At 38.4% G+C, this 19,155-nt stretch overlaps 1 protein-coding gene across 1 annotated transcript in view; it reads left to right on the forward strand.

The window, feature by feature from the left end:
* Positions 1–19,155, forward strand: part of Sox6 (SRY-box transcription factor 6) — a 569,660-nt gene that overhangs the window by 364,976 nt on the left and 185,529 nt on the right. Inside the window, 1 exon segment of the mRNA XM_052714601.1 lies at positions 17,722–17,894. Within this exon segment, the coding sequence (XP_052570561.1) occupies positions 17,722–17,894 (173 nt within the window).

Raw genomic sequence — 19,155 nt, forward strand, 5'->3', positions numbered from 1 at the left:
TAGAAGGAGGCTGTGCTTCCAGAGCAGAGGAAACAGCCAGAGAAATGTGATTTGTCATCACCCACTGTCATGGTGTCCGCTTCACAGCAGCTCTGAGAGTTGCCTAGCCTCCTCACACTGTCCCTTAGAAGTGTGGCTATTGTCCTCCCCCTGACTTCCTGCCCCAGGAAGAGTGAGGACACTGGAGTCTACTGTCAGTTGAGGAGGTTCTTTTTGTAGAAGCAAGCAATTCTCATTAGTGCTGCATTGCAGACAGCACTTTAGGGACTGCCTGCAATTCCCCGTGCCGTTTTCATCCCTTTAGATTTTCACCAGATCCACTAATCTGCTCCACATTCTTTTCAGTGTGTGCATGCGTGTGTGTGTGTGTGTGTGTTTGTGTGTGTGTGTGTGTGTGTGTGTGTGTGTGTGTGTGTGTGTGTGTGTGTGTGGCAGCCAGCAACCACCTGTAGCTCCTCCTAGTCCTAGATGAAAAGCTGCATGTTCCTTCTTTATTGAACATAGAAAACCTCTAGCATTGTTTGACAACAGTTCCTTTTGGTGGGTATTCTAAATCTCATATGTAGGAAAGCCAAGGGTCTAGAAACATACAAATAACCTGTTCTAAACCACAAAGACCAAGAAATGTGGAGCTACTTTCTTAAATCCCTTTTTAAAAGTTCATTTAGTTTATTTTTTCAAAATTTATGTTAAAAATGTAAATCTGAATAATCATCCTGTGTCTATCATTCATTTTCTCAAGAGAATGTTGTTTTCTCTAGAAAAAGCACCCAGTTCAGGTCTCAGAGCATCACACAAGTGCTTTTCCACAAGACAACTGCTATATTTTTGGCATGTAGCAGAAATAGTTATTATTTCTCATTTGGCTATGCACATTATTTTATAAAGTCTACTCCAAATTGAACTTTAAAAAATTAACTTATTTTACTGCTTCATCAAGAGGTTTTGAGTGAAGCCAACTGTTAATAGAATGTGAGTGTATGCTCCCACAGGCATCAGTGGACACTAGCAGAGGGCCATGCTGTTGCTTTATTCATGTTAAGGCCACAGCATGTTCACCTGTCATTATTTCTTCACCATCAAGGCAAATGTCAATACAGTGAAAAAGAAAAAAGAAATCAGTAATTTTATTTTAAAAAGTTTGCCGGGCGGTGGTGGTGCACGCCTTTAATCCCAGCACTCGGGAGACAGAGCCAGGCGGATCTCTGTGAGTTCGAGGCCAGCCTGGTCTCCAAAGCGAGTTCCAGGAAAGGCGCAAAGCTACACAGAGAAACCCTGTCTCAAATAAAAACCAAAAAAAAAAAAAAATTTTATGCATATATTGTAGGGATCGGACTCTGTTATATTCATTTCACTCAAACTATTATTGACCTCGCCAAACCAGCATAATGGGGAGACTTTCATGCTGGCTCTAGACTCTAGAGTCTAGAGGGAAAGTCAGGGTATCATTGACATTTTTTTCCCCATGATTGCTTCGGTCATTTGATTGGCATTTCATTGATAGATTGGATGGTATCCTTGAGAAATTCAAATCTGCTAAAATAAGTATAAGTATATATAATAAAAGAATCCATGTTACTTCTTAAGGCAGGAAAATGGTTAACAAAGTCAACTAATGAGAAATTAAAGTGAATTATTTAACTTAAGAAACATGTTACAGTGGGAAGAATTCTGTTCTGAGACTCATAGTGTCTGATTCCTAGGGCTGGGAACAAACTTGGTGCAAGTTTACTGGCATGCACAGGGCTCTGGGTTCAATTCCCAGCAACACACACATGACTTCTGGTTCCATTCTGCCACTAGCTAATTAACTACATGACGTCAGCTATGCCTCCCTCCCTTTCTTGCTTTTAGCTTCCTTACTTATAAAATGTGGGGTTTAATGATCCCTTGGTTCTTTACAACAGTGATTTTATGAGTCTATGACTGGATAAGCATACTTTTCAAAAAAGACTTTGCAATTGCTTTTGAATAGATAAGATTGATTTTAAAAATCATCTCCATCTGGTGATAGAACCAGTATGAGTTGCAGTAGGGAGTGTTGGGGCAAGTACTTTTCTTTGCATGAAGTTCCCTTCCCCTGTACTGTACAATCAGGTATCTGATAGCCTGAGCTGCAGTGGAGACACACGGACACATGCTACCATGAACACAGCCGCACTAACGCTTCCTTCGGCAGCTCTCCATGCTGCTGTCTATGGGGCCGATTTGGGACTTGGGCAAAAAAAAAATCAGTCTGATGGTGTATTGAAGGTAATGAGCACTCCAAAAATTTCAAGATGAGGGAAATATTCTCAGATACCAGTCTAAAAGAATATGTTTGGGGACTGGAGAAATGGCTCAATGGTTAAGTGCTCATTGCATGAGAGTGGGGACTAGAGTTCGTATCCACAGAGCCCACATAAATGCTGGGCAGTGTGGTGCCTGTCTTGTGATTCTAACGTTTGAAAGGCAGAGACTGGTGATCCCCTGAGCAAAATGGCTCACCAGACTAGTTATATCTGTGAGCTCCCGATTCATTTGAGACACTTGCCTCAATGAGAGAGGTAGAGAGCGATTGAGAAAGACCCCCCCCCATACCACTCAAACCTCCATACATTGTGTATGGAGTGTGCACTCCTGAACATACACGTGTGCCCCACACAAACAAACCCACATACTAACATGAAATATGGGGGAAAAAGAATTAACAGTGTGTTTTGAATTAGAACTCATAACTTTCCTGCCTTTCCTCTTCAGCACATACTATCAGTGTGTGTGCCTATACAACCTGCATGTTTTGAATGAGAAAGGCAAATAGGTTTGAATTAGAGTTCAAGGTCTGGCTATGTGTTCTGTGAGTGTTGCATATGTACTCCCTGTGTGGCCCATCATTGGTAAATTGGTGTGGATGACAATATCAACTATTAAAGATAGTTTTTTAAATGACAAAATTGTATGTAGTATTGTGTATTATTTGATATTTGTGATAATATGCATTGTGGATTAACTACATTTAGCTAGTATTATAACACGTGTTACCATTTTTGTTGTATCTATGATGCAAAATGGTGATTGCATTTCATAGCCCAAGAGCTTTCAAAGCACGTCCCAGCCTTTTTCAGTCTTTGGATTATTATTGTGACTGGTTGATTCTCACGAAAAAATCAGCCAAGACAGTGTCATCCTTCCTGTCTTACTGTATTGCAAGCTAAAATTTTCACATGATCTCATCTGACACCTGTTTAGGCAAGTCCATTTGCTGATAGATTGTTTTATCATTTTATTAATTCAGCAGGAAAGTAGGCTAAAATAAGTCACTTCATACTCAAAATTACTTACTGTGTATTTTTTTTAAATTGGAAGAGATAGTATCCTGATAGACTATTGTGGCTTTGATTTTTAAAGGTGAGATAAATGACTGTATCACCTCACCTTGCTGATGACCTCTGTTTTAAATTTCCTGAGATATCAAGAAAAACTTGGCTTGATTTTTTCCCAAGGGATCTAAGCTATAATAATTGTCCAGCTGATTTGAAGGAATGCTGGTGTGGGGTAGTGGTGTTCAGCTTGCTCACTATGCTCTCATTTTGCATGAAAAACTCAGGTCAGCCGTTTCACAGATGCTGTTTTTAGGGGTTTTCATGCTTACACATGACCATAACCATGGCTGATACTTTGCTTGCCCATATGTTTGGTTTGATGCAAAGATAATTAAAACTTGGAAGTGCTTTTGCCTGAATCCAAAGTGTACTTTATCATCTAGAATACATTTGGCCCCAATCTTCTGCATTGTGAGTTTCTTGGGCCAGTGTTTGTCTTGTTTATCTCCCTGCCACACAGAAAACAAGAGTGCTCATTTTCAGTTTCTGCCCTTTTCTACTCTGACTTGACTAGTTCTTAGCTTTAAAAAGGACATCAGAAGACCAAGTTTTCTCCACATGTTAATAATTACAATTGAATTTGTTCTAGAAGGAAAGGAAAGGAAAGGAAAAGAAACTTTAAAGGTGCGAGCCTATATTTAGTGACATTGGGTTGCATTGATTCAGCCATTTGTTTTCAACATTTTCTTTTTGAGACAGGGTTTCTCTGTATAGCCCTGGTATTGCAATCTGTATTGCAAATTTCTACATATTTAAACTATTTGGATCCACTTATTTTATAAAATTTCATCATCCATATCTCAGGTTTGCAAACTATGTCGATCCATGTCATAGGACTCCTGGGAGATTTATTTATCAACCATGGGTTCTATCTTCTATGTCTTGATGTTACTTAGAGACTGGCACTGAGAGTAAGTTATGACCGGAGTTCCTAGATGTCCAGGTTTGCCAGGTGTCCTGGAAGTCACACTCATGTTGTTGATATAATATTAATAGCATCTCTTTTCATGGAAGGAATCGCCTAGCATATATGATATGTTGTCAAGACTTCACATGACAGAATTCAAATAGTTGTTAAAGGTCTACTCACTTATGTGCCTGGATCTGTTGTAGACGTTAGGAAGCTAAGAGTGAGCAAGTTATGAGACAAACAAGGTTTTATATATTATGGTTGCCAAAAATGAGATTAGGTCAGTTTTCTTTGTCATGGAACATAAAAAAATAAACAATAACTCTGCATGACAAACTGAGTCCTTTTAGGATCCCAGCACATTATTTAGACAGAAAGAACCTACTTTAAAGGAGATCCACAGATGCTTTATGCGTGCATCAGTGTGAGGGAAAATTGCATTGTCTTCATAAAGTCAAAGAGTGCTTGAGATTGTTTGAACTGGAAACAAACTGCCAATGCTCCATTAATTAAAATTCTTCTTGATTAGTAGAGTTGGAGTCTCAAATGGGGTTGCTAATAGCATATAAAAGCTTATTCAATGTGCCAGCTTTCTTCCTGTGCTCTGTATACTTCCATTAGCCAAGGAGATTTTGTTCAACTGATTGACCTTCTATAGTTTGTTTAATAAAGCAATAGATACATTGATTTTAAAATGTTAGGAAACACAGATATGGATCAATGTCAAAGTCTGGTTAGATCTGGATCACAATAAAGGTCATTCTCCAATTTTTGAAATTAAAAAAAATTTACTCATATTAACTATATTTTCTTTTAAAGCTTTCTAAAACTGTTTTTGGTGATTTTAGCTTATCATTCAACTTTAACTCTTTTGACATTTTTTCCTCTGAGCAATTAAGAGTCATAACCTATTCTCCAGCTGTAGGGTAGTGGTACATAAGCCAATTTTATTGAAAGAAATGATTTTAGAAATGGTTTCTTTAATAATATAAACCTCTTTAAAATGTTTTCCTTAAATGCTTAGACTATGTAATTCATACAGTCCTCCATTTAATTCTTCCTTCTAACTTACAGTTTAAATTCATAGAATTATTTGACAAAACATTTCAAACAGTTTGAAATTAAATTTCTAGTTATAACATTTTTCTGAGTATTTTCAAATTAGTTCCTGTACATTCATTCCCCTCCATTTATGTTTACAAGATCTTAATATTAAATTATAATTTTCCTAAGTATACCTTACCTATTAATATTGTATCTACCAATAAGGTATTTAAAAATTAAAAAATCCCGGAGTACTTATTGAGAACTATATATAAAGTGGCTGGCAACAAGATTTATCTGTGTTTTTCTTTCTTAAAAAAACACCTGTGATTTGCTGAATAGAGATTTGGATATCAGACCAACTGGTTTAGAGTCTTGCCTCAACCAATTACAAGCCATGTGGTCTTGGACATAGTCTTAACCTTTTTCATTGTCACTTTCCCAAGTTTGTTGAAATACAGATAAAAATATGACTAATTCCAGTACACAGTAGGGATTGAGATCATCATAAGTGCTTGAAAATGTTCATTAACCTAAACATGAACTTCTTTAATATTTAACATCCTTAAATTACCTCTCTCATTTTTCTGAATTCGATTTGCTGCTACATACATAGTGATGGAGCTGGCCAGTAGGGTTGTTTGGTTACAGCAGTCCCCACGCTGGAAGAAAGTCACATAGGATCCCTAGGATTCAGAGCCGTTCATCAGGGTTGTTAACTGCTGGGGCTGCCCACCTCCAACTGTTTGAGAACTTCTGATATAGAGTTGGTTGTTAGGTCATTTCAACTTTACTGAGCCCAGAAGTGTTAGTCAGCGCCACGTCTGCATGTTTTCTCAGCCATGCTGGTGATGTAGTCATTGCCATTGAGGAGCTGTCATTCAGATGGGAAGTATATATGGTAGCCATTCACTTGTCCTCCCTTGCTAACCACCTTCCCAGTCAGTTTGTGTGGCACACTGTTCAATAGTGCAGGTATTTAACGTGGGCCTGGAATCAAGGTCTGTCTGTGACTGTCTGTGGTTGTGCCTGAAGTTTACGTGTCCTAAAATTGCCATCTTTAGAAAAGTTTTAACTTAAATTCAACTTCTTTAAATAATCTTACCTTTCTGACTTTCGTCTCTTCAAACTGTGATGCCCATCACTGCTGAGTTGTATTTCTCTCCCATTATGTCAGTTGTGGTGTTCTATTCTGTTCTGTAAGTTTAAAATAGTTCTATCTCACTTCTATATTGCACACTCAGATTTTGCTATTATGTTAAAATATTAGTTAAAAATCTCTCATATTAAATTGATAGGACAATTGTAAAATCAGAAATATTTTAAAGTTAAAAGTGAGTTTATGAAATTATTTCCAAGTTTTCATTGGAATCTACAATCATATAAAATGATCCTTTGAAGACCTTGAATTGAACTTTCTTTCTATTTGCTTATGGATGTATTATTATGAAAGTATAGAGAAATTATTTTTTATAAGTTGAACAAACATACATTAACTTTTAATTTAAGTTTTATAAGAAAAGGCTAGAGAATATTCTGGATATTTTCTTCATATTGTAGTTTAGCATGTTCAACACCATTCTGTGATAGAAGACCCTTGATAACTTCTGGGTCCAGGTTTAAATGTCTTTTTCTCTGCCTTTGACATTCATTTGAATTGTGAACCAAAAATGTGTATATAAGGATATATATGAATTTATTAATGGGTGCTATGGGACTATACACTCACTGGTACAGGATAAGGTAGATCCAGTCACAAAGTCCTTCTGCTTTGTCCAGGAAAGATGAGGATCGACACATGCCACTTTACACTCCTGACTCAGTCTCCACAACCCAAGAGAGTGCAATCCCCTCTCTCCCCTTTTAAGAGTTCATGCAGGCAGACAAGAGGCACCACCTCTATCAGACCAGGTAGCCCAAGGTCATAGGTGGAGTGAACACCCACTATACTTTCCCTATTTTGTCTAAATAAGAAGGTTCTAAGCCCATTATTAAACTATATATAATTATCAAGTATTGTCCAGGAGAAAGAAAGGGTAATGACATAAACAAAAAATGGAAATACAACCAACAAGAACAACATCAAGCAAGAAACACATACTAGATGTTCAGAATATAGGTAAATGGGAAAATACAGAGATTACTCCAATAGCTGTTTCATCCTGACGAATTTAAATCTAGTACCTCATATGTTCTTAGCTAAGATACAGGAGGATTGTAACTATAACCATCTAGTCTTCCACCCTATCAAAGACCTGAGAGGAAAATAATATTACCTGAGTAAGCAGGAAGTGCAAGCAAGTGACTTCCAAAAAATACAAGGAATGACAGAGACAGCTGGCTGCCTTGACAGTCACCCAAGGTTTCTCTGCAATGTTGGGGCATCCCCTTTTGGCTAAAGGTCTAGAACATCTGACAGACTATTTTCAGAAGCAGAAAAATTTTAAAAGACTGTCCTACCTTGTGTTGCAAGGTTCAGCAGTCATTTTTCCTTGTGTCCTAGTCGTCCAGATTGGACAGTGTGCTTACTGTAAGCAGTCAAGGCAAGGGCAGTTCTGTGTCCAATAGGCCATATTTGCCAAGAAGACGACAAATTCCATATAGAGTGTCTTCAGTGCCCAACATCCTCTCGGGACTAGATCGGTGCTGCCAGGAGCAATAATGTCTCACATCCACAGAGTTCTAAGTTATTAAAACATTTAAATGCCATATTCTCCAAGTCTATGAAGTGTTTGAAGATTATCCATCCATCTGACATATGTTTCTGTATGTCTAGGAAACCTAACTAACATAACTATAACTATGACAAGCGTGGGTGATTATTGATTAACCTATAGTTATTAACAACCTAAATAGCCTAAAGACTAAAACTTCACATTATAAAAATAATCTGTAAACAGATGCATGGTATAAAGACAAGGACCTCAAATTTGTGACAATATACAAAACATCTCAATCAGAGGTAGAAATGTATAGTGTAATATAATAACAATATCCTTAATATGTATCAATATATAAAATATCCTAAACAGAGGTAGAGCAAACCATCCTGTGATAGAAGATTCCTGATCATTTCTGGATCCAGGTTTAATTGTCTTTTTCTCTGCCTCTGACATTTATTAATTCCTTTATTCTGAATATTGTGAACTATGAATGGAAACTAATAGAAAGCCTTCAAAGCATCATTCTCAGCATAGTGTATCTCCATAAAACTGCGATGAGATAAATTTGACAACATTTGTTTTAACCAGCAGACAGTATCAGTCAAAGCTGAGAATGAAAAGAACATATGCATTTGTCCATCTGTGTTTAACTGTGAATAACAATTGAAGAAAATGCAAACTTTCATAACTTTATGAGCCTTTACAGATCCATCATTTGAGTTTGTGATGGGTGGGATGCACAAATGGCCTGTTACCTGGTCAGGTGCTCAGCCATGTAAATCTGTAAACTACCAACCACATATGGTTACATAAGAACACAGACTTTCTTTTTCATATGCATGCAATATGCAATAACTACACAATTTATATAATATATACATATATATGTTAATGAATCAGGTAAACAAAGCATAAACTAAAATAAAAATAAAAGTCTTCTACCAAGAACAGTTCAGAAGAATAAATGAAAACACCTGGGAAATGGACATTTTTGTGTGTGTGTGTGTGTGTGTGTGTGTGTGTGTGTGTGTGTGTGTGTGTGTCTGTGTCTGTGTGTTTGTATGGTATGCTGACAGAAATTGTTCCAACCTTAGTGGTACCTAGGAGTTTTCTCTGACTTTGTAAGGTTTTCCCATGTAACTTCCTCTTGGCCAGCACTTATCTTGGTCTACAGATGCACTGCATTCAGGGCAGCAGCACACTTGACACTTGACACATGCAAATATTTGAGAAGTTCTCAGACTTTCATGGGTGTTGTAAATATTGTATCTGGAATGTTAGAGAATGTCGTAGAATGCCGTGGCCTGCATAATCATTGTGTCTGGGCTTGGAACCAGGAGGCCATATGTTGTTTGGGGAGAGGAGGGTAGGCTTAGGAAATAAGTACATAGAGGGTCTTCTCTGTGAACCAGGCTGCTAGATTCTTGAGGAACTCTAGACCTGTCACTCAACGTCAAGATCTGTTTTCACATCTATAACCTGTCAAAGTCCAGTTTGCTGACCTCTAGCTATTTGATTTCCTAGTCCAGCTTTTAAATTTATTTTGTAAATAAAACTTTAAAGAGAAACTGTATATTTCTTTCTTTGGGACCAGAGAAACAGCTCAGTGGTTAGAATATACACTGCTCTTGCAGGGGATCCGAGTTTAGTTCCTGACATTCATGTTGGGCGGCTCACAACTGCCTATAACTCCAGCTTCAGTGCTGAGGGTGGGGGTGGGGGGTGGGGCATATGCGTGTGTTTGAGTGAGCATTTGTACTCATGCACACATACAAACATATATACATAATTTTAAAAAATCTTAAAAAGATAAAAAAATATATAACACATCAGTTGTCTATTTCTAACACTTACCTGGCATTAAAAATATCTAGTGGGTCCCTCACAACATTGTTTCTCACTTCTACATGTTCCCTGATTATATTCTCAGTCTGAGCTGAGGGATGGTAGTCTGTACTCTGGAATATGTGGATTAGAAATAAAAAGACTTGGATTCAGTCCAGTCAACTGCTTTGTGAGTTGGTCACATTACTTAGCTGTTCATCTGGCTAATGGTGTAGCTGTTCACCTGTGAACTGGACACAGCAATGCCGTGTTTAGGGTGCAGACTTAGTAACGTAACACATAAGCCATGTTAGACAAAGTACCCTTAGTAAGGTCTGTCTGTCTGTCTTCTCCGTTCCCAGCCTCTAGATATGATGGACTGTCCAAAGAAGCCAAGTCTGCAAAACTTGGTGGTTGAAACAAAATGTGTCATTGTTCTTTTCCATAGATGAGCAGAGTCTTCCATGTTTCTGAAAGGCAGAGTTATTATTTTTTATGTGTGTGTTATGGAGACATAGCCATTACTGCCTATCACAAACACCTAACAGTACTGTCATGGCAGCCTGTGTCCTGCTGAAGATGAGATGTGTCAGGATGCCTTCATTTCCGGACCCCAAAATGATTGGATAATAAAGCACAATGGGCTGATGCCCAGCTGTGAGGTTGGGAGCCCAGATGGCAGAGTTCCATGGATTGTTCTTGCTCAGTTGGGATCTGCAACATGAATAGACCTCAGTCGATCCAGGAAACACACTTCCTTTTACAGCTAGGAAGAAGGGAAGCTAAGGAGAGGTGAGTGTGCCTGGCATAGACAGGAGACTGCTCTTCATTGAGAGAGGACTGGGCTCTTCTTGTCTCCAGTTCAACAATTTGAAAGACATTTTCAATGAAATTTCTTTACATTTTGAAAAGGAAATTCTCATATATTTAGTTAAAAAAAAAAAAAGGCCTCTGTCTTCATCCATGAGGCCAGTTTCCTGCGTGGCAGTCCTGAAGTAGTCATTCCTACGAGCACAACTGCTGCATTTATTAAACTTTTTATTTGCTGAGGAGTGGATGGGAGCATATGGGAGCCATGACAATAGCCGACTGAGGAGAAAACAAAGCAATTCCAGTGTTCTGCTGTTTTGAAAAAAGTCATTCAGGATTTGGTCCTATTGGTTCAGCTGTTGTAACCAAAGCCTGATAAGATAATAGAGGGCTTTGTGGGTTTTTTTTTTTCTTTTCTTTTCTGAAATCCTTTATCTTTATGATGCACTTGGGCCCTTAGAGTAGAAAGCTTTTAAAATTGCTGTTGGATTCAGGACTCAATTATCTGCTGGTACCATGGGACAGGGTTCCTTTCTCAGGCCGTCACCACAAAGTAACTTTTATCAAGGAACCTTCTGGTGTGCTGTGGGTCTCCTCAGCTCAACCCGTTTATTTTTTTTGCTGACTTTTTGATGCCCTATTTTGTGACATTTAAAGGAAGATTCCATCAAAAAAGGCCAGGGCTAAATGATGTACTGGGCTTGTGAAGTGGCGACATCACAGCCCATCTGATGTGTGCAGGCCTACAGGGGGAGAAGCCGCAGTTTGACCAGGTTATTTGAGGGCAGGAAAGATCAAATGCGGCTTTCTTTTATGATTGGCATTGTTTTTTTTTTTTTAGCTTTCTTCTCAAACAATGTCCGTTTAAAAACAATCAGACCTGACCGGGGGAATTGATTCGTAAAAGCCTTTCTTTTCAACTTAATTTAAAATCTTTCTGGATTGTTGGCTGAGATCCTGGATTGATGTCACTTTGGAATTACTGTTAAGTGCTTTAATCTTTCTAGGACTGATGTGGAAAAGTCTATCCTCATTGGAACCCCACTCCAGCGTCTCTGCCCGCCCTCTCCAGCGTCTCTGCCCGCCCTCTCCATCAGTCCAAGCACAGGCATTTTTAGCTGCGGATTCTTGTAATTTCATTGTAACTTTCTATCAAGTCTGTTGAAGTGACTTGTACAGGGATCCAATGAAGCAGGCTGGTTAGGTGCTGTTTCTCATTGAAGCCCCTTGGACATGCTTCAGATACTGCTGCTTGCTGTTGGTGGTATTTGGCTTGGGCAGTTTTGCTTTGACAACACAGCCCCTCATTTCTTTAGAAATAAAAAGCATACAGGGAGCACACAGAATTTAATTCAGCTGTTCTCCCTTTCCTCTCTCCCTGCCTTCCTCCCTCTCCTGCCACCCCTTTACCTTTCCCCCACCTTTTCTCCCTTCTGCCCTCTCTCCTTCTTCTCTCTAAGTATCTCTATCTCTTTCTGTCTTCTGCGTTTTCTTCTTACAAAAATTTAGCTCTTGGGACAATAGTGATCTGCTTTGAGAGAGCAAGTATTGAAGGGTGACCCATGAAAAATTATTGTGCTCCTAAAGTTACAGGCATAGGATTATTTGAAAAGAAGTGAGGCAAGGCCACTTCCAGAGCCCAACATTTTTTTAGTGCCACCAATTATAATGATATGAGTTTCATGTGGGCAAAATTAGCTGGCAGATTATGGTGCTAAGTTTTATGAACTGATGTTTGTGGGGGATAAGGCCTTTAAATTAATCTTAAATGTGACTTCTGATTTATATTTTAATCTTTTATTTTATACCAAGAAAGAAATTTTGTTTCATGTAAATTCTTAAATAATTTTGTGTTTTTTCCTTTGGTGTTGAGCCTGAAGACAGGTTTGTAAAAGTTAAAAAATAAATTACCTATTTTAGGTAATTTTTCCAGGTTCTTCACATTCTCACCAAAAAAGTCTAGAGGGCTGATTCTGAAACTGTTATAATAAAAGATGGTATTTGAAAACTTCTGACGAGGGAAATTGCCACCATATTTACATTTTGAAAAGTGTTTCCTTATTTACACACTATTGACTTCCTATTGAGACTCAAAATTTTAACTACAACTGGTAAAGAATTCAATAGATCAAATTCAGTAAATCTGAAGTCACTGGAATAAAGGCCCCTCAGAAAAAAAATGTGTCAATTTTAAAGGTCTTTCCTAACTGAAGACCATTTTGTGATCGAGCCAAAGGTTAATAAAATCAGTAGTGAATGTAGCAATTTTACAGATAAGCTATTCACAACAAGTGTAGTTACTTGAATAAAAAGCTAATTCAGTTCTAAAATGCCACATGCAGTAGCAGTGAATAGCTGCTTTTAGGTGCTTTCCAGAGGAGGGTAAAATACAGAACCGCAGCACTCTTCTCTCACCGCGTCCCCGGCTGCCTGTAAATTGCTGTGAATGGGGCTGTGGGCTGACAGGCTCTATTAAGACAAACTGCCTTTCTCATCGGAGAGATAAAATAAATCAGGTGTTTAGTCAAATTAAAATACTTCAGCTGGAGCAGGCCCTGGGGAGCACTGATCCACCTTACTAATCCGAAAGAAACTCAAGACAGATGTGGTTTGGGGATAAAGATGACCCCATGGAAGAAATAAGGGAAGAAAGAAAAAAACGGTCCTGCAGCTTGCAGCTCTGTCTCTGCAGTTGGAGAATAGACACAGTTTATGGTGGAGTGTCAGGCGCACCCCGTGTATGACATAGAATAAAAGCAGGCGCGCCGACTTGGAGAAAAGCTGTGTACAGAAGCTTTTTTTGCTGGCTCCCTTTTTGTGGTTTATGAAACACCTCTGGCTTTGTGTGGGAGGCAGAAGAAGCTGTTTTCTGGCAATGCGTTTGAGAGAGTTATTTTAAGATAGTCTAAAGATGTGAAACAGATGGCGTTAGGCTACCCATGACCTCTGCTGGCTCAGTGCTTCCTTCGGCTCTGATATCTATCTATTTATTTATCTGTCTGCCTGTCTGTTGTCTATCTGTCTATCTATCTAATCTATCTATCTGTCTGTCTATCTATCTATCTATCTATCTATCTATCTATCTATCTATCTATCTAAGTTGGTTTTGTCAAATCTCAAAACATGATTTAGGATAAGATTTTTCCACATATCCTTACGTTAATTGAAGTAGCATCTTACAATCCTTTGCTTACCCTAACATACCCTGACTGTATTTAGGAGTTCCATATGCACCATTGACTGCCTCTTCTTTCAGCCACTTTGGCCATTCTAGTTTCTCTGTAGTAGTGGACTCTCAGTTCAACTATGGGAATGAAATAACTTGTGTTCTCAGGTTGGTTTGGTCACTATGATTCACACTTGATATTATTTTTATTATAGCAGGGTAGATAAACATTTCATCAGTTAAAACAGAACTATCTATTAGTATAGGTTCAAATACTGATCTTTAAATTAATTATGCCAAACTTACACAATGGGTATGAAACAGGTCACTCCCCCTGCCACACCTATGCATTTAGAGAAAATAAGCTATTGTGTTGTTTGGATGCATTACTCCCTGATCTGAACTCAAGAGCTAGCAACATGTCTATACATAGGATATCTCATTCTAAAGGAATTTTAGATATGCTATGCTAAAATTGAAACATGCATTTCACCCAGGGCCATTTGTTGTGGCTTATAGCTATACAAACATCTGTCTATTTTCTATTTGTCATCTATCAATCACCTATCACACATCATTTATATCTGTCATTTATCATCTAGCTATCTATTACCTGTCATCTATATCTATCTAGCTATGTATCATTTATTATCTACCATCTTCCACATCTGTCTATAAATCACCTATTATCTATCTGTCTAAAATCTACCTTTTCTATCATTTATATCAATCATCTATAAATTATCTATCATCTATCTATCAGTCTATTGGATAAATTTTACTTAAGGAAAAAATATTGATAGTATTATATGAGTACCTAAATCCTTAAATTACAAATACTACTGTCTCGTTTTATTTTCCTTAAACACCTGTCTAAGTCCAATGGAAGAGTTTTTAGGAGACAATGTTTACAATCAGTTTCACTATCTTCATGCTCTGTAAAATGGTTCAGCTAAGTGGTATTATTCTGTAAACTTAGGTCTGCATCAGGAGTCACCAAAGTATTTAGCGATAGCACTGTTGGCCTCTCCTTGAACAAAAGCTGTCATTTTCACACTGTACTCAGCTTCTCTGTTTACCAAGCAGAAGAGAAAGGGAAATAAATGAAAGATTGTTGAAAAGGCTTTACAACCGGAGAAAGGAAAATTTCATCTTCACTGAGAAATAAAAACATGAATCCAACTTGTGTGCCTTTGGTGCTTACCCAAAACACACCAAGGGGTGCTTTATTAGTCAAGAACAGTAGTAGGACAGCTGTCCCAGTTTTCAGCAAGCCTATTAACTCACCTCATCTAGTCAAGTATAAGAAGAAAATTAGTAAATTAAGGATAGGACAGAAACAATAGGCAATAAAGCATGCACCCTCTCCATTGAGTTCAACACAGTCAAAGCTACCTGTGCTTAAAATATTAGCAATGTTGCATTATTCTCAGAATGGAGAGAAAACTCATCAAACATGGTCTACATGGGCTGAATGGAGTGACATTTTCCTACCTCTTTAGCCTCATCTGGTACCCTTCTTTCCTTTATTTTCCTTGTTCATATTTAATCACCTTTATTTAACCTCTGAAACACACCAAAGCCCATATACCCCCAGCATACACATGCAGAGCCTAAGCCTATATTGTTTTTTTTTTCCTTCTGGAAACCTTTGATTACCCACTACTCACAGCCCTTCCCTTAACTATAGTTTCTTTGCCATGACAATGTTTCATATTTTCTACAAAGTTCTTTAATCAAAAGGCATTCCCACTCTTTATCTAGCTAATTCATGTTCTTCTTGTTCATTTGTTGCTCTTCTAGGATTTCTTCCTTGGATCCAAACATGGGCCAACCTCCCTTAAAATACTTGATTTGCTTGCAAATTTGTCAGCAGTAGTTTACATTCACATAGTGATTATTGTATATAGTACCTGGCACATTGTTCCCATCCAAAAGATATGTCCTGAATTAAAAAAAGCATGAAATCAATAAATAAGTTTCTTAGTTTTCTTGTGTCTTCTCATAGTAATGAAAACATAACTGGATCTTTTTGTGCTTTTAAAGATACTGCTTGATCTCCTTTGGCAACCTACATTTATAGGTTTCTTATTTAATATTTCTGGGTTAAGAACATTTTTTTAAACCAAATCTAAAATCCTACTGATGAAATAAAAATCCATTTTTCTTCTTTAATGATTTCCAAGAGCTGTTCCTGATTCGCTGTCTATTTCAAATCATAATCAGTGTCTCTCCTTTCTTGTGCCTCACTCTTGTCTTTTCGTTTCAGTTATAGATACTCTTTCAGATCAGTCATGCTTTCAGGGACACTGGGAGGTCTTTTTTTTTAGGATCCAAGTTGGTATTTAAAATCCAAAGGTGCTTTAGCTGGATTGCTCTTCTGCAGACATGTCTTACCCTGAAGGAATCACATGCCAGCAAGGGCTAGCCAGCATCCTCTGGAGACACCTTTCTCCTAGGGGCCACTGAGAAAATAGGGACATACATAATTAAGATATTTTTAGCTTCTTGGGTTGTTCTGATGCTTTCTTAGAAGGCGTGGGTCTGGCTTTACAGGGCTGGAAGTCTCCCCTTCCACATTCACAAAAATCAGCACTCTTCATTCCCTTTGACAGCTGCTGGCATCTTCCTGAAAAGCTTTCAACGCATAGGTCTCCTCCTTACAACGAAACCAGTGAGGCTCCAATGCAGTGGCTGCAATCCTTATCTTACACGGCGGTAAAATGCTCTAATTTAGATTCACAAAAGGATTCTGTCCCCTTTACTTAGGAGAGCTGTGCAATTTGTCCATAAAAGACTGTGCAGTGCCATTAACGCATACCATAAGTGCTCAGCGTCTTTGCGTTCATTAAACTGCACATCCTTATGCATAACCTTCCCAGCCTCTGAGCCTGTTTTCTTCCTTTGAAGAGTGACAAACGGCAAAAGGGCGAAGCCCCCCCACCCCAAGCAACATTGTTGCCTTTGAGGAACTGAAAACCTTGATTCCTAGCAAAACAAAACAAAACAAACAACAACAAAACCTCAATATTTTCTTACCTAAAGCAGTTTTTATTCTCTTGGGAAAAACTTGTTCTATGGCCAAGAGAGTGACCTCTTACCTCTGAACTTCAGACAGATCTTTGACAATAGAAAGCCTTTGAAGACAGTGACTAGGAAACTCCTTAGTGTTTAGTGAGCACCCACTGTATCCTTGCTATTGATACTGAGTCATCGAGGGGAGGGAAGTCATAAAATATTAAAATACTAAAAGTTTCTGAACTTCGGTCATAACTATAGAACTTTGCTTTCTTTTTAAAAGTTTTTTATTAGCACATATTAGGTATACATAATAGTATGGTTGTCACAACGTTTTCACACATGTATACAGTGCATTTTGATGATACTCACCTCTTGTTACACTCTGCTGTCCCCTTCCACTCTTGTTGATGTCCTTCCTCTTCTCAACTAGTCCCCCATGTGCTTTCTTGTCTTTTGTTGTTGTTTGTTTGTTTTGAATTTTGTTTTTTGTTTGATTTTTTTGTAACCCAAAGAGTTTAACTAGGGTTACTTACAGGAACATGGGTAAGGTGTCATTTACAGGAGCTGGGGCTCCTTATTTGTAGCTATACCACTGAAGAAAATCTCTCTCCCTCACACAGGTACCATTAAGTACCTATAGAACCTCAGATTCCTTGTTTGATCAGAAGATGGGCATTTTGTGAGAAGGAGTAGACTGTTCTGGTTTGGTTTTGGTTTTAGTGGTGGAAGGAGATTCTAGGTGACAATATGGTTCTGGGCATGGGAAGCACTAATTATATCACTGCCGCATGCGTTCCCAGTGGCATAGTCACTATCCTAGACCCTTATCTAAGAGGTTCTTCTTCTAAACTCTGTCTTTCTTTCTCTGATTCCTTTAGCTATTCCTCAAGCTTGTGAGATTTCTTCTCATTTCCTTTTTAGGTACACCTGAGAGCCTAGCAGAGAAGGAACGACAACTCTCCACCATGATTACCCAGCTCATCAGCTTGCGGGAGCAGCTCCTGGCAGCGCATGATGAACAGAAAAAGCTGGCAGCCTCACAGATCGAGAAACAGCGGCAGCAAATGGACCTTGCTCGCCAACAACAAGAACAGGTGAGGCTTGCAAAAGGAGCCAGGGAATGAAGATGTGGTGGGGTGGGCGCCAAGCGCAGCGAGCAATCACACTGATTGGTCTATTTGTTGTAGGCTTTCTTCAGAAAATAGAATCAGGAAAATTCAAAAGAAGAAGAGGAAAAGAAAGAAGGGAGGAGGGAGACTTCTAGAAATCCAGGGTTCAAGAAAACTGAGGGCAAAGAAATGCATCCCAGCTATCGAGACTGAGGGCAGGCATGACTTTTGGAAGATGTGGTTTGAATTACTTAGGTATAGTCATCTACAGAGGCACCCAGCTAATCCCAGTGCTGACCGGAGGTTCTCTCCAGGCCTTACTTTCCTCTCTAGAAAAGAAGGGATTATCTTCCAGAAAAAATTTGGGACCTTTCAGCTCACTGGCCTAGTGATTTCTTTCCCCTCTGACTTTAAAGTGAGAACCCCATGCAGCTTGTTCCCTCCAAATAGCCCTGCCTGGCTTATGATTACTTTCGAAGGTAACTCCTAATATTCCATCCCTCATCCATGTGAAGGTTGTGCTGGTTTGGATGGTGAGTTATAGTCACTTTCTTGAGTGCAGACAAGTCATTGAGAGCAAATGAGTACCTGGCTCCTCAAGGACTAGACGTGATTGACTCAGAAATGAGAATGCAGAAGAAATATCCGAATTTAAATGTGTGTCTTTTATAAAATGAAGCACTTTTACAAATGATTTTCTTGTCTCCCAGAGTACATTAATATAACAATGATCCTATAGCATAGTCTCTCACGCCCTAGATCAGACAGACCCAAATTAATGTGCAGTTTTTAGAAATCTGACATTATTACTGGAATTATCTTTTCAGTTAAATGTATTTTACAGGGATATATAGAGCAGTATATGCTCTGTTGATTTTAATGAGTTGTGACGTCTGGTATTTTATATGCTTGAGTATTTGCCCACATGTAGGAATATGGACTCAGCCCCTAATGGAAAATAACATAAAGGAACACTGTAAAAAATCAGAAGTTAGAATGTCATTTAGCCATCCAGAGATGACACAGTAATTAACTATTGACACTTGTGAATAAGCTAGCACAAATTAATCTTGACACATTTGCAGACGAGTGATATCTTACAGTGAACACTTTGTAATTATATTTCAAAATGAAAATTAAATGACACTTAAAACTAGGTTGTCATGCTCAATGAAGCGAGCATGTAGCTCAACCGATTGGCAAATAAAATTCAGAGTTTGAGCCACATGGTGCTTATGTACCATAC

The sequence above is a fragment of the Peromyscus californicus genome, unplaced genomic scaffold, assembly GCF_007827085.1.
Source record: "Peromyscus californicus insignis strain IS unplaced genomic scaffold, ASM782708v3 Scaffold_4__1_contigs__length_199733344, whole genome shotgun sequence".
Lineage (NCBI taxonomy): Eukaryota > Metazoa > Chordata > Mammalia > Rodentia > Cricetidae > Peromyscus > Peromyscus californicus.